Source organism: Hyla sarda, chromosome 13, assembly GCF_029499605.1.
Source record: "Hyla sarda isolate aHylSar1 chromosome 13, aHylSar1.hap1, whole genome shotgun sequence".
Taxonomy (NCBI): domain Eukaryota; kingdom Metazoa; phylum Chordata; class Amphibia; order Anura; family Hylidae; genus Hyla; species Hyla sarda.
Genome location: NC_079201.1, coordinates 23,897,258 through 23,918,981, shown reverse-complemented (window position 1 = coordinate 23,918,981; position 21,724 = coordinate 23,897,258). Strand labels below are relative to the sequence as shown.

The following is a 21,724-nucleotide window of genomic DNA, read 5'->3' as shown; positions in this document are numbered from 1 at the left end:
AAATGTCCAAGGTTGTCCATCCTGTGCATTGGATCATGACACCCAGTATTCTCATAGATATGGGTTCCTATACTATACAGGCAGCCCTTCAAAAGGAGATCTCCAGTATTGAAAGACTTATCCCCTATCCTAAAGATAGGGTATAAGTTTAAGATTACGGGGGTTCCGACCGTTTGGACCTCTTGCGATGTCCTGTACGGGACCCAGCAGTCCGTGAGAATGGGGCATGTTGACCAGCGGCGGCTGACACGCCCCCTAAATACAACTCAATGGATGAGCCGGGCCCCATATGGGAGATCGCGGGAGGTCCCAGCAGTCGCACCCCCTGCGATCTGTAACTTATCTGTATCCTTAGGATAGGGGATAAAGTTTTTCAATACTGGTCTACTCCTTTAAGACTGTCACTGGGGGAAGCAGAACATTTGGACCTCTTTTGTCTTTCCCAATGGGTGGTACCAGCTTGCACTTATTGCAAAGATGGCAAACCACTGAGAAGGATTTTTTTTTTTTATGACACCAATATTCCTGCAGAAAGTTCTTAGTAGGCACTATGAAAAAAAACATCCAAAACTTAACTATTTAAAATTTTATTTTATTTTAGAAATAATAAAATAAGACATAATATTAATAAAAAAAATCTGTACAATCCAGGATCTGTGCAGTACAATTTAGGAAGACTTTGATACAATAAAAAAAGGTTACAACCAGAAAGAAAACATTATTTACATTGATTGTCATGTGCCGATCCAAACATGGAAACAAGCCAAACGTAAAAGGGAAAAAAAAATTGGCTAAAGATGGTGACCAGGCTGTACCCATTGCCCTTTATCAGGTTAGGGGCAACCAGAGTTTAAAGACATTACAGTACATCTTATCACTTCTTAAACTAGACCCAACAGGAAATAAGAAGTTGCGTGTCCAAACCCTTTGTCTTTACCGTTAACTAGAAATATATATAAAAAAATAATAATTTTCATCCCCCAATTTATTAAAATGTTTAATATAATAACTTTCCCCTGTTGCATAATACAGAGACATATAGGGGAGCAGTTGGTTTACATACTAGTCTTAGCAGCAGTAAAAACAAGTTCCAAATATATGAATTATGGCTATTTAGGCATCTGGTGACCCTACGGCCTTCTCTATGAGGAATGCTGCAAACAAGTCTAGGGTGCCATTCATGTTAACACTCCAATGTGCAAGTACTAAGAAAATTGTTTATGTAAAAATGTTCATATATATACATATATACCTATAGATAGATATATACATATGACTTCCTTAGTGACCTCACATACAGTGCTCTAGTTAAGACATCATTCAAATGTCCAATTCAAGTATTTCAGGAAGGAAAAGGGGTCTTGTAATAAATGTATAATACAACAGCAACTTCCATATTTAGCAAAATCAAGCTTCACAGCCTACAACACCTCATAGTAGATGCAGAAGGGTCACTTGTGTTTTTTTGGTTATGCCAAATAAAAAGAAAAAAACTAAATTACAAAAACTTTTAGCTATTAAATTTAAATATTCAAAATATTGAATAAAATTTAGCTTAATTTGAATTAAAAAAATTCCCATTTTGATAAAAAAAAGTGCAAGTTTGCATGGTAAAGACAAAGGGTTTTTGTATAAACAGAAACAAAAACCTCATGAACATCAAAAGCTACTAACAGATTAAAAACTGTAGAATCTACAAAAACGCTTTCAACTTAAAAAGACCATGCTTAAATAAATAACATACGCCCATAACAGCTGAGACAGTTTGAGGTTCGTAAATATCTAAATTCTAGGTCTCTGTTCCCAGAATTCACTGCACTTTATTTATACCTATTGGCATATCGTGTTTTTCTTTTACTCAAATTTTTTTTTAAGTAATATTTTACATATTATTTACATTTGGCTTTAAATACAGAAAATATGGATTAGTATTAGCAAATTTGTACTCTTTCAAAATAACAGGACACAGAGAGGGGGTCTTGTTGCCCCCTATTTTAGGGTGTAATGTTTTCTGTGCGATCAGACAAGGGATTAGCCTAAATTTAAAATAAAAAAACGGGAAATGGTTAAAAGTGCATAGCAGCCACTTTCAAGTTTCGGACTGATTTACAACAAATGTTTTTAAATATATATATTTTTTTTAAAATAAGACTTCTGTCATTCACACAAAAAAACTGTGCTTCTTGTAAAAATTCCCCATTAAAAAAAGATAAGTTCCCCTTCCGGGCCTTATGAATAAGGAACATTCCCCCTCCCTGACCGAGACAGCCATTCTGTATACAAATGCACCATGGCTATAGTCAGAACACCTGCCATGTGTGTTACAGATATGAATTTTCCAGCTAGTTCAAGTAACATTTAGCTCTTATGTAAAAAAAATAATAAAAAATGAATAGTCAGTTAGTCAGCTCTATTCTTGCTATCTGGTTTCTATAGGAACGGCCGTTCTTATCACATGCTATATATTTAGCCTAGTGTATTTTAATTAAATGCAATTAAGATGCGACTGGGGGTAGAAACTTTCTAAATTTAAAGTGGTACTCCAGCCCTAATACATCTTATCCTCTATCCCGCTGCTGGGGACCCCCGCAATTGTCAATGCGCACCCACCTTTGTGAGCTCTCTGCAGCGCTGGAGGCTCCGAGTGTGTAGCATGACGACCACAGGGCCAGAGTGTCGTAGTGCCACGTCCTGCCCCCTCAATGCAAATCTATGGGAGGGGGCGTGATGGCATGATGTCACGCTACACACTGAGCCTCCAGCGCTGTGGAGAGCTCACAAAGGTAGGTGCACAATGACAGATTGCAGGGGTCCTCAGCGGCGGAACCCCACGATCATACATCTTATCTTAGGGCCGGAGTACCCAGTTAATGCTACATCAGTCCTGGAATAGCTGGAAAGCTATATTTTTTTGTGTAAAGCGGAGGGAGGTAGCAAAAAGAACGTCACGGGAGGAGATATTTCTTCCTACATCATTCTACTACAGAATTATGCTGTCCCGATTTAAAAGGTTGGGGTTGCACAAAAATACTCTTTGGTTTTGCTTTGTCTTCCCTTTTACCTATGTGTGTAGCAGCAGATGGCATCTCAGTCAACATCCATGGTGCTAGAGCATAGACTTTTTTTGTTCCTTCATAGCCAACCATGAACCAATAGACTTGGGATGTCTCAAAAGATCAAAACTAATCATCTTGTGTTCTCTAATCCTCTATAATCCCAGATTGTATATCAACAATTTAAAATTCAAAACACATAAAACCCATCAGGCCCCTATATAACCATTTCACTGACCAATTTTTTCAAACTCTGTAGTTGTTAATTGCAGTCAACCATGACCTTAAGACCATACTCCATGTATCACTGTATTTAAAAATGGTTCATAGAGGAAAGTCTTTTGCCAGGTAATGACACACTTTCAAAACCATTGGGAGGAGATCCTACTTGATTGGCCTAGTATGGGCACTCTTTGTAGATGGAAAGATGGGTTTCATGAAGATCTGGTTGGTCTTTGATTTCTTATTTAATAAAATTACGAGTGTGGAGAGAAGACCGGAACAGGAAAAAGTTTGCAATAACCCTGAAGGAGGTAGACAACATGGGCCCTTCTTTCCACAGGGTGCACCTACCTTTATGTACCCGACAATTTGGAAAATACATGGAAAATATTGCCTCCTACCATTAACAGAAGACCGGAGTTAAGAATCGATGTTCTAGAAACATTGTTTAATCAGCTACGACCTCATTGCAGAACATTTTTTTTTTCTGACCATAGATCAGGACAAGGATATTTTTAATGGCATATAGTTAACAGACATGGATTAAAGCTCAGAGCTCACACCCTTTTCCATTGTGTCTTCAGCTATATGTATTGGCTAACTAGTCTGAATGTTTTTTTTTTACTTAAAAACAGCTGGGATGCTATGTGAGAAAGGGAAAGCGTAGATAAAACTATTCAATAACAAAACCATTTGGAACCATTTACTAAAGTGGAGAAATTAACCTCAACTTTTTGATACTTTTTTTTATTTATGTAACTTTTTCTTACCCCAAAAGGTTATGACAAAACTGGCCAAGGACTCTGAGGGTTAGTGCCTCACTCAAAGATAGATTTTGTCAAGTGCGAGGTGTGTGCAGTCTGGGATAGAGGCTGTCTCTCTCAGCTGACACAAAGGGAAAAATGTCAATATGGCCTGCACATGGCTCTTCATACCAAAGAGTCCCCAGCCAAACTACAGGAATGAATCAAAGATATCACTTTCCCGTGTTTACAATTATTAGAAATTCCTTTACAGGATCCTCTGCACCAAATAATCATTTTTTCCCAATGTGTTCTTTCAGTTCCAAATAAGGTTCTGGACTCCAAATTTTTGTCTTTTGATATAAGATCAATCCACCCATGGCCTCTTTCCTATCTCTGGAAAAATATGCCCTGCACTTTGCAAACATTCGAATGATGATACATAGCAGCTATATCGTATCCCTAGCTATCTCATGGCTGGTCAGTCAATCTAAGAAAGCCATTTATGTGCCCCTGAGGATACAGCAACAGATAACACTTAAAAAAAAAAAACTTAAAAAATAAAAATGGCGTACACTCTTCTGCACGGGGCTTAAGGGGTTAATGAGTATGCCGATTCAACTTTCACAAAATTGGAATGTCCCCAGCACACCTAACCTTGCATTTTGACCATGTTAATTTTTGCTACTTTGTGGTACCCTACTTTGTGGTAAGGGAAGCTGTCCCCATTCTGCTCAGAGTAGCCTCTCCTCCATGTACTAAACTATCACGTAGCAGCAGGAGTCTACACCAAGACTTTCTATTGCAACTAAAAAAAAATACTTACTCACAAGAGGTCCTTTTAAACACCATTTTTGCATTTTCTTTGGTATACATTTACATCTTTTTAACTCACCCCCCCCCCCGATATAAAAATATACCCTACTCTACTCTGTAAGAGGATTGCAATGCAGTGTCATTTTTTCAAATTGTATAGTTCTAATACAAACATTTTTATTTGGCTTAATTTTTTTTTGGCCAACACCTATACGGCCATTCTTGCTCCTGACCCAACCATACGGCTGAAACACTGAAACAATACAAAACACCACAGTAGAATTAAACAGGGTGTGTGTGTAAATAGCAGCAGCTTAGACTTTAAGGCAGATATTTGCCTATTGTTATGCCATTAAAAATGGACTTGTTCCCAATATTACAAAGAAAAAATAGAACCGAGAGGTTGAAAACCCAACGAGCTTGTCTGCAAGTTCAAGTTTTTCAAAAAACATACATAATTTTATTTTACATTATGTGCCTTCTGGTTAGACTCTAGTGCTTTGTCTCTATATCCCATCCTGTCCTTTTACGTTGTATGTATCACTAGGAACAACTGGTGGATCATGAGGCCTTCAAGAGATGGTCCTACAAGAGGTTTATAGGATTTCCTCTAGCATCCCCACACCGCCCATAACTATAAATAACAGTGCCTTGTGGGGGGTGTGCCCAGTGACATGGAACACCAGTATATAAGTTCCAGTTTAGATCACCGCGGCCTACACCATTTCGATATTTGCAACAGTTTGCTTGACAGCATTGAGTGCAGTCTCAGTTTCACCTCTGTCCAACAGTACCGACATCTGAAAACTGCAGTAGGCCCCTGCTCAGCAATGCACATCGGCCAGCTAAGTTGACCAGCTGAAGATAGCAGGTTTTTAGTCATATTTCAGATTCTCTCCTTAGTGGCCTAGGGTCAAGAGAAACTTGGTTGTGATGGTCCATATCTGGATGCATGTCCGTGCTCATGCTATCTGGTAGACCATTGTCACTGCCTTCTTCCTCTTTGCTTGTGAGCGATACCTCGTTCTCATAGCAAAAAGTATTGGGGTTCGACAGCATATATTTCTTTTCTGCTAAGTCACGGGCACTACAGACTGGGGTATTGGGCACTTCATATGTTTTGTTAAAGCGCGAATAGTCTACTTTATAATAATGTTTTTCTTCAAAAAGTACAGGTTCATAGCGGTGACCCCAGTAGATTTCATTAGCAAGGTAGGAGCTCCGACACTGAGTGGTCATGGCTGTTGCTTCCACCATACCTTCCAATATGACCACTATCTCAAAGTCAGAATTGTCCAAGTCCTGTTTACTAAGGTCATACAAAGGACTGTCTTCGTCGATTTCATGAACAATTGTGATAGGGGAAACTAAGAATATCCGGTCAATGCCACTGTCAAAGCCAACATTGATGTCTATTTGATCTAAGGGGATGTACTCCCCTTCAGACGTGATACGTGACTTAAGAAGCTGGGCTCGTACATGAGCTTCAACAAGGTGACTCTTTCGGAGATTGCCCACTCTCCACATTAAGCAAAGTTTCCCGTCTCTCATGGCTATCACGGCTGAGTCACTGAAAACTAAAGTCTCGTTTCTTTTTTTAGGTTTGGCCATTTTCGCCATGACAGCACCAATGATGAAGGCGTCAATTATGCAGCCAACGATGGACTGGAAGACTACCATAAACACTGCCACAGGGCACTCATCTGTTACACATCGGAATCCATAGCCAATGGTGGTTTGGGTTTCGATAGAGAAGAGGAAGGCTGCAGTAAAACTCTTGACCTCTGTAACACAAGACCTGTGATTCTCCGGAGCACCCAAGTCATTGTGAAGGAGGGCTATGAGCCAGAAGACACAGCCGAAGAAAAGCCAAGACAGTATGAAAGCTAGGCAAAAGATGACCAGCATCCATCGCCAACGAATGTCCACACAGGTAGTAAAGATATCAGATAAGTAGCGCTGCCCCTTCTCGCTCACATTGATAAAATGGACGTTGCAATGGCCATCTTTCTTGACGAATCTGCTCCGGCACTGTTGTCGGGTATGGATTTTGCTCTTACCATTTCCATACCCGTTGGCAACTGCCATGGTAGCCAGCTTCATCCCGTCCTCTTCTGAAGACACAACGCTGTAGCGGTTGGTTCGCACGCTGCCCATCACTTCAGTTGAGGACTGCGGTGCTTCTGCTTTAGAAAACAGTCTTAGTTTCTGCAAAACTCTTTGGAGAAACAGTTTTGAAGGCTCACAGGGTACACTCACGGGGGAAAAAAATTATATCTGAGAGATTCCTGTCTTGGAAGGACCTTGGTGCTACCAAGGAACGTCTTCTGGCATGAGGAGGGATGTCAGCAGGCTCTCATTGTCACGCTGATGTCATGTCCTGCAAGAAAAATAAAGATTTGATGTCAAAGGAAGTGGTAACATAAGCCTTCCTTCTCCAGGTTCCTTCCTGACCTATGCAAACAAGCCCATTAAGATCCTCTCCTGCAGAGTATACTCAGGAGATACCATCCTTACTTATCCTATCCCTAAGGCTCCTTTAAAAACACAAGATGCTACATTGCAAACTAAAAGTAAACATAACAATGGATACTGTATACAGATGTAGTATAGCTAAATATGTCATTTGGTTTAACTTATGGTAGGACATGTTAGTTTGGCTAAGTACTCAAAACTCCTGGCTGCAGTATATAAAACCTTTCCATCCTTTGCTGGTAGTTGTGGTGGACCTTAATAACTGGCATGATCCATGAAGGGGAATAGCAATAGAGCGTGCAGAGGTAGTCACACCTGAGGGGACTTAGAGACACATGATATGTATGTGTGTGTGTGTGTGTGTGTGTGTGGGGGGGGGGGGGTAGTGTAACAAATGTTGTCCTGGGGGCCATGAGCACATGTCTCTGGGTCCCATATAAATATTTGAGGTGCCCAACTACATCATCCTAACTTGGTGTAATGCACAACACAAACCAGTGCATGACAAATTCAGCTTTGCTACACTGCTATTCTTAAGTGTTACTGTATAAATCATCTATGCTGGATACATCAGGAAATGTTGCTGTATATGTGCATCACTATCCAAGTAGTTGTACGTGGGGTTAACATGAAGCAGGGGTACAGATTATCACAGGGAGGGATGATGGTTGTCATTTCCCCCCCTCACCTGGATTACAATCTGGATTATTAAAAACCACACACATCCTTGAGCTCAACCACCGTTCCCTGGTGACACGGCGACTGTACACCAGCTCCTGCGGGAATCATTACCCAGAAGATGACCCCAAGTACAGCTATGTCCCTCACATGACATCTTTCATTCATCTCGAGCATTCTCACGCACATGCTTGGAAGGAAAAAAAAGGAACCGGTCCTCCTTCTGAGGAGTTTCCATTGTCCTTTTTTCAATAAAACAGCACCGATCTTGTTCATAGGCCGTGTCTAGTATTGCAGTATATAAAAAAAATAAATAAATAATTATAATGTAAGGCTAGGCTGCATTACCTGTGGTGCTGTTTCCAAAAAACAAATACAATTTTTCCTGATTTCATAAACCTTTAACTGTTTAGTGACTAATTTACAAAAAATAACATGTTGATAAATGACAAACTCAGCTCTGCTCGACCACGTTTTTGCCTGCGGTCGGGAAACCGTATACTGCCGAAAACGAAGCCGACCGGAGGCTGCGGTTCACTCCGGTCGGCTCATAGACATACATTAAATACGGTTCCCGAATACGGCTGAGTGCGGGCGCCGCGATTAAGCCCCGCCCCCTCCTCCCAACCGTATACGGGAGCCGTATTTAACAACACGTGGTGTGAACCCAGTCTTAGCCTACTGCAATAGCAATTCCAGCTCTGCTATGGTTCTGCTTTCTAATACACTTTATTGAACTCCTTACCATTTTACACTTCTAAGTTTGCTGTCAGTTCATGGACATTCTTGTTAACATTCAGAGCCTAAAAGCAACAGATCTATACTTCCTACAGCTGAGGGTTTGTTACCATTGTCTCCAGTATGGACAATCCCATGTAAAGCTAATGTCTGGTGACCCGACCTGGTTGTGGTGGATCAAAGAGTTGAATACAGAGTTTTTTGATCCATAGAGTATATGCCGGGCCCCTTTGAGTATATATAACAGTGTGCATCCAGCTGTTGCAAAACTTCAATGCCAGCATGCCCAAACATGCTGGGTGTTGTAGTTTTGTAACAGCTGGAGGCACACTGGTTGGGTAACAGTGCTTTATAGCATTAAGCTTGTTGCATCTGCCATTCCTATATAAGGTGGCTCTGGATCGCTGGTCATATGTGAATTCAGACTTTGGCTGCTTTCACACTATAACATTCATCAGTTTTAAAAATCCGTTTGATGTTCCGTTATGAAAACCCTGAAAAATCGGCCGTTAGAAAATCCCATTATAGTCTATGGGATTTTTACATTATCCGTTTTAACCCATTAGAGCTCGTTATTAATAACGGATGTTATTTTGTGCATGCACTATTTCTTCCATTCATTCTCCCATCACAAAATAACATCCGTTATTAATAACGAGCTATAATGGGTTCAAACTGATCCATTTGGGGTCCATTTTTAGCCTCTTTTAGTGACAGCAAGCAGAGATCTTGAAAATGGGCTGAGCTACAAAGTACCTTAGAAAGCTACTATGCTTTACAGATGCTTGACTGGTCAGCTCATTTACGTAGAACATTTGGAACCCTAAGGCAAGTGTAAGGAATAGTGGACTCCTTCGAGGAGCCAAAAAAGATAAGTATTTGCTGAGGACACAAATACAAGAAAGGAGCTGTAACTCTTTACAGAGCCCAGGGTCAGGAGCAATGCGGCCCACCTGCCCTGCACTAGGGTGGACCTATAAGATGTATGTGATCTATTCAACCCCTGGGGGAGATCTGACGGGTCAGTACAGGATTACTTTCTTATTAGTTTGAAATTTGGCATAACTTATGTCGCTGTAGTGTCACATAGGGGCAATATGCAAGTTTACTGCATTACATCAACTTTTATCAGTGTACAGGCTCAACCCTGCTACATCCGTATATACTGTACATTGCATGGCTTCCATACATGGACCTGAGAAGTTAGACCAGTGTTTGCCAATTACTGTGCCTCCAGCTGTTGCAAGACTACAACTCCCAGTCCGGAAGGAAAACACTGAGTTAGACAGCACCTCATTGCAGATGAACGGTCAATATGTATTACTTTGTCATAGCCAAAGTACTGTTGTGTACACATGTAGCAGAGCTGGGCTTTCATTTAACAGTTTAGTATAGCAATATGTACTATATGAAGAATTCAGAATTGCTGAACATCATGTTGCGTCAAAGGACAAACTCAGCTTTGCTACATCAGTACATTGTAATCTGTCCTTACTATATGGACACAAGAGGACTCAAAAGGTCAGCTCCTTGTAGGAAACCATGGTTTTCTCTTATATCCACTCCCAGGTCTATAAGTATAATAGCCAAATGTATACATGATGTTAGGTATAAACTAGAGTCACATACGCAGATGTAGCAGAGCTGAGGTTGTCAGTAGGAGATTGTGTGTTTTACATAGAACTGATGGCAGGTAAATCAGCTTTAAATGAGTTAATAGCCTCTTACAGGGCATTTCGATATATTAAAAGGAGGGGAAAAGGGGTTCTACTGAGGAACCCTCTTTCCCGAAGTATTATCCAGAACCAATAACCATGTTAAATGTGGTGCACTGTTCAGGAAGATTGTTTATGCGTTCAGGTTTTTATTTGCAATTACTAAATATAAAATCAGAAATGCATATAAAAAGACAATAAGTCTCAGTCTTTAGTTTATATGTTTCCAACATTTACAATATGTTCCTGGTTTTGTACTCAATAACTACAATTAAAAACCTGAAGGTGTGAGCACACCCTAAGTAGAGATAAATGGATGCTGTGTAGGGCTTCGGTTATAAAAAAAAAAAAAACATTTGCACTGTAGTTTCCCTATTGATAACAAGGGGTCATTTTTTGGAGATATCGTAAAGTTAAAACATATTCAGCTCTGCTACATCTGTATGCATTTATACGAACGTCGGTCACCATGTACAGTCCAATTCCCTCAGCGCCACTAAACATCTTGTAGTAGTGCGGTTCACATCCTATTTTCATCTCCACACTTTGTTCCCTTTGTGATTCTTATCAGCACAAAGCAAACAAACAAGATGACTCCCAGAGCTACACAGAAGAGTAGCCAACACTACAACACCCAGAATGGCCTATTTTATATATACACATATTCTATAGGGGAGACTGTAAGTGATGGGTTTAGTGAACTGGACGTGTAGCAGAGCTGACTTTGTTACTTCAGAGCTGCATAATTTGGGACATTTCCATATTAAGACATGTCATTGTATCATGCAAGCAACATGGGAGGGGGGGGGATTGGGGTTTTCTGTATTTGTATGTTTTTTGTTTTATGCAAAAATGTTTAATAAAAATTTTCTGATATCGTGCAAACAACACTTAGTGATATGAGACCATGAGTTATAGCAATTGACAAACTCAAGTCTACTACATCTGCTAAAACAAATGCAAGGCAAAAATGTTCATAAATCATTGTGTAGACATGTAGCAGAGTGATTTTGTTAATTGATCTGATTTCTTTGTACTAACTCTCCAAGTTCACATTAAGTTTATCTGCAGTCCCATGTTAGGCCAATGATAACATATTGAGATTTGTGATGCCTTATAATAAACTCAGCTCTGCTACATCTATATGCATCATCCTATTTGCAAAAATATTTGACAACAGATGTAGCAGAGCTAGTTTTTGTGGGTTTCACAAGGTATGGGTAATATAGGTGAAAAACTTTTTCCTACTGGATCCACTACTGTCTTTTTTTTTTTTGAAAAGTGCAATTGCAGTTTTTCAGACTATGTCCTTCGATCTAATGAATGAAAAACTCAGCTCTGCTACATCTAAAATAAAATAAAAATAAATAAAAAAAAGTGGTCAGACAGAGAAGTACAGAGAATCCTTGCTTTTTGTTTTCTGTTCCTCTGTGGTCACAAAAGGCGCTGCTGGGGAAGTGGGATTTCCAGCATTCCCTCCGTATAAAGCATTGCCCTCTGGTTCAGCCAGCCTGGCGGAAAATTATTTCAGATGCCCCCCCGCCACACCCCCGCCCGTCTTCTCTGGTGTCTATTATTGAAGTCCAGAATGAATGAAAATTGCAGTATGAAGAAGTGAACCGCTGACTTCCTAAAATAATAAGCATGTGCTCAGATTCCACAATTCGCCGCCCCCCCTCCTATTAATAACATTGGGCACTCTAAATTTAGCTCTGAGTCCAGGCTCGCCCCGTCATGTTTTCCATAGGTGAAGAATTGATCGGTCCCAGATCTATATGTGACCTATCCAATCACAGGTGGTCTAAACTTTGCTGGGCCTTTCTAGTGCATTACAAATGACAAGAAACAAAATGCAGATGTAGCAGTGCTGAATATGTCATCGCACCATTTTTTCTGCAAGTTAAAGGGGTTATCCAGGAAAAAATGTATATATATATATATATATATATATATATATATATATATATATATATATATATATATATCTCTCAACTGGCTCCAGAAAGTTAAACAGATTTGTAAAATACTTCTATTAAAAAATCTTAATCCTTTCAGTACTTATAAGCTTCTGAAGTTGAGTTGTCCTTTTCTGTCTAAGTGCTCTCTGATGACACGTGTCTCAGGAACCGCCCAGTTTAGAAGCAAATCCCCATAGCAATCCTCTTCTAAACTGGGCGGTTCCCGAGACGCGTCTTCAGAGAGCACTTAGACAGAAAAGAACAACCTTAACTTCAGAAGCTCATAAGTACTGAAAGGATTAAGATTTTTTAATAGAAGTATTTTACAAATCTGTTTAACTTTCTGGAGCCAGTTGATATATAAAAAAAAAAATTTCTCTGGAATACCCCTTTACCGTTACCTGCTGCTCTATGTAAAACTGATACATGTCATTCATTGGTGCTACATGACTATGATTTCTGCTGCATCTGACAAACCCAGCTCTACTACAACTGTGCACTGATAAACTGGAAAGGAATTTGACACTTGTCAATAAAAGGGATTATGTAAACCAGTGCTACCAATCTGTCTCTCCAGATGTTGTAAAACTACAACACCTATCATGCCCGAACAGAGCAACAGGTTATGGAGCGTCCAGATCGCATGAGATGTAGCAGAGCTTGACCCGCAGCTGTACGTAAAACCGCAGCTAGTACATTGTGATCACACAGTGCTGCATCTGCTACATCTGACAAGGTCAGCTTATCTACATCTAAATGATCACTAGGAAGAATGCACAATATGGAATAGGGTAACTGTAAGCAAAACGTGACATCACTGACTTTCTGCCGCACTCCAACTGTTGTGAAACTACAACTCCCAGCATGCCCCATCTGCCTGCAGCTGATATACTGGGAATTGTAGCAACAGCTGGAGACCACAGGTTATAAAACCCTGCCCTACATAGATGTGTACCACTCTATATATCAGTGGTCTTCAACCTGCGGACCTCCAGATGTTGCAAAACTACAACTCCCAGCATGCCCGGACAGCCATCGGCTGTCCGGGCATGCTGGGAGTTGTAGTTTTCAAACATCTGGAGGTCCGCAGGTTGAAGACCACTGCTATATGTGAACTGCCATGCCCCATAATCATATGATGGTGTAGCAGAGCTGAGTTAGTAACATAACACTTCATTTGTGAGAATTTACAGATAAAAAATAGCAATTGTGCCAAACTAGCTCTGCTACACCCATGCTATAGGTCCCCATGCGCTGTGCACAATCCCATAATCTTCATGTCGGCAATAAAACGGGGAGAATTAGTTGCTGCAATTTAGCCCCCCAAGGCTTCTGTTCTGTTTAGAAAGGGCTTGAAATTGACTTAACACAACCTGCTGCGCTCACATTTGTTTAAACAAGAATGTCTGGTCCGTCTTTATGTTTGGAAAGTGTAGTCTGCATAGTGCACAGGTTAATGCTGGGGACACCGAGATTGAATGCCAGCAGGCCATCCGAAACCACCTAAAACATGGTCTCACGGTCGGATGTCATGTATGGTGCTAGCCATAAAACTAGAATCTGAAGTGCACATTTCATTAAAAAAAAAATAAAATCAGCTCTGCTACATTGGGAGTAATCAAATTTAAGAGGATTGGGGAACAACTCCACTGCATGCAAAAAATAAAAATAGTCTTACTTTATTATGTATAGGTGTAGCAGAGCTGAATGTGCCAGGGAGTTGTACAGAATTAGAACATCGTGGTTGCAACCTTACAAAAATAACACCACATCTGTCCACAGGTTGTGTGTGGTATTGCAGCTCAGCAGCTTTAAAGGGGTTATCCAGGAAAAAAAATGTTTTTTTTCCATATATCAACTGGCTTCAGAAAGTTAAACAGATTTGTAAATTACTTCTATTAAAAAATCTTAATCCTTTCAGTACTTATGAGCTTCTGAAGTTAAGGTTGCTCTTTTCTGAACTGGGTGGTTCCCAAGACAGGTGTCAATAGAGAGCACTTAGACAGAAAAGAACAACCTTAACTTCAGAAGCTCATAAGTACTGAAAGGATTAAGATTTTTTAATAGAAGTAATTTACAAATCTGTTTAACTTTCGAGAGCCAGTTGATAGATATATATATGCGTTTTTTCCTGGATAACCCCTTTAAGACGAAAAGGGCTGAGCTGCAAAACCACATACAACCTATGGACAGGTGTGGTGCTGTTTTTTGGAAGAAATCAGCCATGTTTTTTTTTTTTCGAATCTTGGACAACCCCTGTGCATTGTGACAATTTTTTTTGGTTTAGTGTATAATCATTGGGATATCGTTGAGCTTTGCCAAATGACAAACTCCTTTCTGATGCATTTGGAAAAACAACCCCTCAGCTCTGCTATATCTGTCATAAATAGTTATCCTGTGGCGACCAGCAGTTAGAGGCAGACACTGACTACTGTATAGGGGGCAGCGCTGAGTATATCTCCTTAGAACTGGTCCGAGAGAGCCCTGAGCGATGGAGACAATTCCCTGAATGACGCCACACAGCTACATGTTGCTACGCTGGGGCTGCACTGCTACTGTACGCTGCCTCCTCCAGCCAACCTTCTGTAAACAGTGCATCTAGATACTAATAAAATGTACCACCTCTCTCATCCACACTGTACCCAGAAATATAGTCAGATGTAGTAGAGCCGAGTTTGTCATTTGGCACATTCACCTGTGGTGTCATAAATGTGCTTTCCATAAGACAGAAGGTAGACCCATTGAGTTATCACAATGCACAAAATAAACATCTCATGACAACCCCAGCTCTGCTACATCAGCATATTAGCACTAGCCTAAATGCATGTAGCACCTAAACCGCCTGCACCATGCAAGTCATTCTGGATGCTTACATGACACATTTCAAGGAACAGATGTGAACATTGCTCATCAGCACCTGTGCTGGTAGAGGAGCGAGCGGCTCAGCGTTGCGTTTGCTTGGGTACATGTGGCGCTGTGATGCCAAGGTAAACAATGTTTCACAAGATACGTGACTGGTCAGGCTTGAGAAGTGCACCAAGTGGTTGACAGGCTGAAGAGGCTAAGAATCAATTACACACTAGCTATCTCAGAGAGAGAAAAAAAATGGAAGTTGCATGACAAACTCAACAGTACTCCCTGAGTGGCACAAAAGTACTAGGGACTTAAAGGGGTATTCCAGGAAAAAACTTTATATATATCAACTGGCTCCAGAAAGTTAAACAGATTTGTAAATTACTTCTATTAAAAGATCTTAATCCTTTCAGTACTTATGAGCTTCTGAAGTTAAGGTTGTTCTTTTCTGTCTAAATGCTCTCTGATGACACCTGTCTCGGGAAACGCCCAGTTTAGAAGAGGTTTGCTATGGGGATTGGCTTCTAAACTGGGCGGTTCCCGAGACAGGTGTCATCAGAGAGCACTTAGACAGAAAAGAACAACCTTAACTTCTGAAGCTCATAAGTACTGAAAGGATTAAGATTTTTTAATAGAAGTAATTTACAAATCTGTTTAACTTTCTGGAGCCAGTTGATATATATAAAAAAGTTTTTTCCTGGAATTCCCCTTTAAGTTCCATGACAAACTCAACAGTACTACACATGTTTTCTCCCTGAGCGGCACAAAAGTACTGGGGACTTAACATTGAAACATTGGTATAAGGCAGTGATCTTCAACCTGCGGACCTCCAGATGTTGCAAAACTACAACTCCCAGCATTTCCGGACAGCCGATGGCTGTCCGGGAATGCTGGGAGTTATAGTTATGCAACATCTGGAGGTCCACAGGTTGAATACCACTGGTATAAGGTGTCTTAAATGTTAAGCCATCAGTAATTCTGTACCACTCCGGGACAATACATGTGTAGTGCCACTGAGTTTGTCATACAACTTAATTATTTTTGTTTAGAAGTTGTATACCTAGCAAAGGCATCGTCTGAATACAGCAATTACATGGACTATGAGTATTGTTTGGGCTGTATAATTTCCAGCCCAAACAATACTCTAAGATGTAGCGGAGCCGAGATTGTTCATTTTAACCTCTACAGCTGCTTCTCGATAGACTTATGCCAGGACCGAAAACTTTAACCATTACCAGCTCTTTAAAAAAAAAAAAAAATTCACATTCTACACGGACATCTGTTCGGCAATATGCGAAAGACAGCCGGCATGTGAGGATGAGATTACATAGCTGGGGATGCATCATACTACCACCGGAATGACATCAGCACGTCAGATGTAGCAGAGCAGAATTTATCATTGAATGACATCTCCTCTATTCAACATGCAGTCCTATGTAAAAACTTCATTGTGATCTCACCACGAGTTGTGCCAAATGACAAACTTAGCTCTGCTACACACATGTTCATTCCTGCTTGAAACCATACCCGCAGATTTCATCACCCAACACATTTTAAACTATAAAGAGGTGCCTGAAGAGGGAGAGGGGGGGGGGTCGACGACGACGACTTGACAAATTTACAGGCTCCTTAGCGCAGCTTCACGCTTTACTGCTTCAGCTGTCGCAATTGAAATGTAACATGATGCAATTTATCGAAAAGGATGTTAATATTTGTTGTTCATTCCGTCCAATTGGGGGGGGGGGGGTGCTGATTTTTTGGAAAAGAGAGCAATGATGACCAATCGATAAAGTATTTGCAGGGGAGAAGAGAGACAGAGCGCAGATGTCAGTAAAATCGTGCGCTCCGATTGAGATTTTTATTTTGCTTTCAAGAATTTCCAACTACTGTGTCCTGCCTGCAAGTCCCAACAGCTGCTGTGAGCACGAACAGATGCTGTGCGCCGAGCCCAAATGTTCATGGGTGACCATGTATTTATAGCCGGGTAGATTCTGAATGAGAATTGTCTAGAAATTCAGCCCATCAGGTAGAGAAACAAGAAAAGATCTCTAAACAGATGTAGTAGAGCTGAGTTTGTCATTTGTCCCAATTCCTATTTCTCACACACAACTACCGGTATCTTCGCTCGAAAGGAACATTTCTCCATTCATATGCAACACAGTTCTATTTCGGCGCAACATGTAGCAGTGCTGAACTTGTCACAATTCCTGTTCTGTACTACCGTAAGGTCTTCCATACACAACGTAGTAGAAAATTATACTACCAGTTCTCATCTTAAAATAAACAATTCACAATAAGGACAGATGTAGCAGAGCCGGTTGTCATTTGTCACGATTCTTGTTCTATAAACCCTTTATCGTACAAATGCAGCTCAGCTACATCGGCATGCCATGTCATTTGATTGTAGCTGCGCGGAGATTGTTATTGTCCTTGCTCATGATAACAATAAGCGGTGACATACTGGAGGTTATATTTTGAAGCCCCTATAGCAGTGGTCTCCAACCTGCGGACCTCCAGATGTTGCGAAACTACAACTCCCAGCATGCCCGGACAGCCAACGGCTGTCCGGGCATGCTGGGAGTTGTAGTTTCGCAACATCTGGTGGTCCGCAGGTTGGAGAACACTGCCCTATAGGAACAAATTTTATTTACTCATCTTCATACAATGTCATAGAATGTGTCGTAGATATATATATGTATGAATGAATTAAATGAGTAAATAATAAAAGGACAAACTCAGCTCTGCTACATCTGCATGCTATCTAGATTCCTAGCAGTACAGGATGCAGATTTAGATGGTGACTTACCTTATTGTTAAGGGCGATACATTGTAACCCAGGTGAGAAATAAGATCCAGTGGCATTTGCAATATGGAGCGCCAATCCAAAAGATTTCCCAAGCCCCACTAATCCCAGGGATAGTTCACTACACGATCATTCACATCCTCTGCCTATCTCATAACAAGCCATGTGCTCTTAAATAGCTCGCCGGTATGCTACACCCATAGGTGCCGCTCGCAACCAATGGGGCACCAGGGGACGGCCTGAGTGACAGCTGAGGGTCGGGCTGTGCGAGAGCTTTCAGCAGCTCATTGAGGGGAAGTGTAGTGCAAAGAACAGATGGAAGAGAAATGAGGCTGCACCAGGGAGGGGGCAGCGAAGCTATAGCATAATACACGCTGTAGGTTTATACACATACATGTACGCAGAGGTAGTCGAGCTGAGTTTGTCATTCGTTGCCACCTGGCAACGTGCTAGCGGAACTTTCAAAAAGGCTTGCATAGACGAGTTTTCACACTCGTGGTGACGTCGCAACACGCCAGTGCTCTGGCACACTTACGCAAAGCCAAGTTTGAGACAATCCAGTGCATTTACGTAGGACTGCAAAGTCAGGTTCAACCTTTCACACGCTATGACATCGCCACGCGCTGACCGTGCTTTTGCATAGGACTGCAGAGTCTAGTCTGCAAGCTCGTTGACAAAACAACAACATTCTAGCTGTGTTTTGGCACACTCGGGCTGAAACTAGAATGCGCCAGCTGCACTTTTACGTAGGACTGCAGCGTTGTGTTTGCACACGCGTCGAGACGTAACGTCACTCTAGCTGAGCCTTGGCACATGTGAACTTACACCAGAATGTGCTTGCTGCGCTTCTTACATTAGACTGGAGAGTCAAGTTTGCACGCTTGTCCTTTATTAGATGTAAGTTGTGTATTTACATAGGGCTGCAGGGCATGCTCACTATGCCCTATGACTCACTCACGGTGACTCAGTATCTCGGCCACAAAAGATTTCAGCACCGCTACATATTCCTTCTGTAAAACAATAATTCAGTGCAGGAAGGAAGAAAGGTAAGTGCACATTTGGAAGGGCTGCACCAATGAAAGAGTCCGACACTCTCAAAAATAAGAGTTCAAAGTGTGTGTCCATTCATCTAATACATTGTTTCCCAACCAGGGTGCCTCCAGCTGTGGCAAAACTACAACTCCCAGCATGCCCGGACAGCCGAAGGCATGCTTGGAGTTGTAGTTTTACCACAGCTGGAGGCACCCTGGTTGGGAAACACTGATCAAATATAATGCAATATTTGTAATATCAGGATGAGTTTTGCCAAATGATCAATTTATCATCTTTACTACATCTATATGTGCCGATCAAAGCATCTCTACAGATGTAGAAGAGGTGAACTCACCATTGATTATATATCTTCATAATCCAATGAGTTATATAGGATAAAGGCAGAAGGTTTACTAACCTCCTTTGTAAACCCACAGATTGTCAAGTCACCATGAGCGGAACTATATTAAAGGGGTATTCCAGGAAAAAACTTTTATATGTGTGTATATATATATATATATATATATATATATATATATATCTCAACTGGCTCCAGAAAGTTAAACAGATTTGTAAATGATTTCTATTAAAAAAATCTTAATCCTGTCAATAATTATCAGCTGCTGAAGTTGAGTTGTTATTTTCTGTCTGGCAACATTGCTCTCTGCTGACACCTCTGCTTGTCTCAGGAACTGCACAGAGTAGAAGAGGTTTGCTATGGGGATTTGCTTCTACTCTGGACAGTTCCCGAGACACGTGTCATCAGAGAGCACTTAGACAGAAAAGAACAACTCAACTTCATCAGCTCATAAGTACTGAAAGGATGAAGATTTTTTTAATAGAAGTAATTTACAAATTTGTTTAAGTTTCTGGAGCCAGTTGATATATATTAAAAAAAAAGTTTTTTTCCCTGGATAACCCCTTTAATAAACTCAGCTCTGCTACATCTGTACATAACATTAGGTCAACAGAACATGCACTGTGCACTAAATACCTTCAGAGCCCATTGTACCCCACAGAGAGATGCAGAAGGTAAATACATTAACTGCTCGGATGGGAAACACTCTGGGGCGCTTCAAAGTTTTTTGAGACCTCTCCCATTTTACACCAATAAATCCAACATCCCGAGGTTGAACAGTTTTCTGATGCTACTTATCACTAAAGTTGCCCATTGTCATGGTCACACTACTACCTGCCAGATGTACTATAGCAAAGCTGAATTTGTCATTACACTGCTGACTACGTGCACCATATAAAATCTCTTAGTTAAAGGGGTTATCCAGGAAAAAACTTTTTCTTTATATCAACTGGCTCCAGAAAGTTAAACAGATTTGTAAATTACTTCTATTAAAAAATCTTAATCCTTTCAGTACTTATGAGCTTCTGAAGTTAAGGTTGTTAAGGTTGACACGTGTCTCGGGAAACGCCCAGTTTAGAAGAGGTTTGCTATGGGGATTTGCTTCTAAACTGGGCATTTCCCGAGACACATGTCATCAGACAGAAAAGAACAACCTTAACTTCAGAAGCTCATAAGTACTGAAAGGATTAAGATTTTTTAATAGAAGTCATTTCCAAATCCGTTTAACTTTCTGGAGCCAGTTGATATATAAAAAAAAGTTTTTTCCTGGATAACCCCTTTAAGGTTGTTCTTTTCTGTCTAAGTGCTCTCTGATGACACGTGTCTCGGGAAACGCCCAGTTTAGAAGAGGTTTGCTATCGGGATTTGCTTCTAAACTGGGCGTTTCCCGAGACACGTGTCATCAGAGAGCACATAGACAGAAAAGAACAACCTTAACTTCAGAAGCTCATAAGTACTGTAAGGATTAAGATTTTTTAATAGAAGCAATTCATAAATCTGTTTAACTTTCTGGAGCCAGTTGATATATATAAAAAAAGTTTTTTTTTCCTGGATAACCCCTTTAATCCTTTCAATAATTATCAGCTGCTGAAGTTGAGTTGCTGTTTTCTGTCTGGCAACAGTGCTCTCTGCTGACATCTCTGCTTGTCTCGGGAACTGCACTGAGTAGAAGAGGTTTGCTATGGGGATTTGCTTCTAAACTGGGCGGTTCCCGAGACAGGTGTCATCAGAGAGCACTTAGACAGAAAAGAACAACTCAACTTCAGCAGCTCATGAGTACTGAAAGGATTTCGATTTTTTAATAGAACTAATTTACAAATCTGTTTAACTTTCTGGAGCCAGTTGATATATATAAAAAAGTTTTTTTTTTTCTGGATAACCCCTTTAAGATAATCAGTAGTTATATGCAGTTCTAGGAAAAAACGGCATTTACCAAGTTGGCACTGCTACATTTTTTCAAACTGTACTATATGCATTAGAGTTGAGCGAACTTACAGTAAATTGGCTCGTTGCGAATCTCGTGGCTCGGCCCTTGATTACTTTAGTCTGCGTAAATTAGTTCAGCTTTCCAAGGGCTCTGGTTGCCTGAAAAAGTCCGGGATGACAGCCTTAGGTCTCCTAGGACTGTATCCACCTTTTCCAGCCAACTGGAGCCCCTGGAAAGATGAACTAATTTATACAGACTAAAGTAATCAACAGCCGAGCTGTGAGGTTCGCTACGAGCCAATTTACTGTAAGTTCGTTCAATTCTAATATGCATCTCTGAACTTTGTCTTGATT

The 21,724-nt window shown here is 40.7% G+C and overlaps 1 protein-coding gene across 3 annotated transcripts in view; it reads right to left on the bottom strand.

Annotated features, from left to right (window-relative positions):
- Window positions 1–604: 604 nt before the first annotated feature.
- The window catches only part of KCNJ2 (potassium inwardly rectifying channel subfamily J member 2), a 28,623-nt gene continuing 7,503 nt past the window's right edge, over window positions 605–21,724 (bottom strand). For 2 of the 3 annotated variants that reach the window (XM_056550200.1, XM_056550201.1), the window contains one exon: window positions 605–7,214. In XM_056550200.1, the coding sequence (XP_056406175.1) occupies window positions 5,714–6,991 (1,278 nt within the window). In that variant the 5' untranslated portion in view covers window positions 6,992–7,214 and the 3' untranslated portion in view covers window positions 605–5,713. Of the gene's footprint in view, window positions 7,215–18,057; window positions 18,209–21,724 lie in introns of those variants that run through there. The other variant, XM_056550199.1, reaches the window with a different exon arrangement.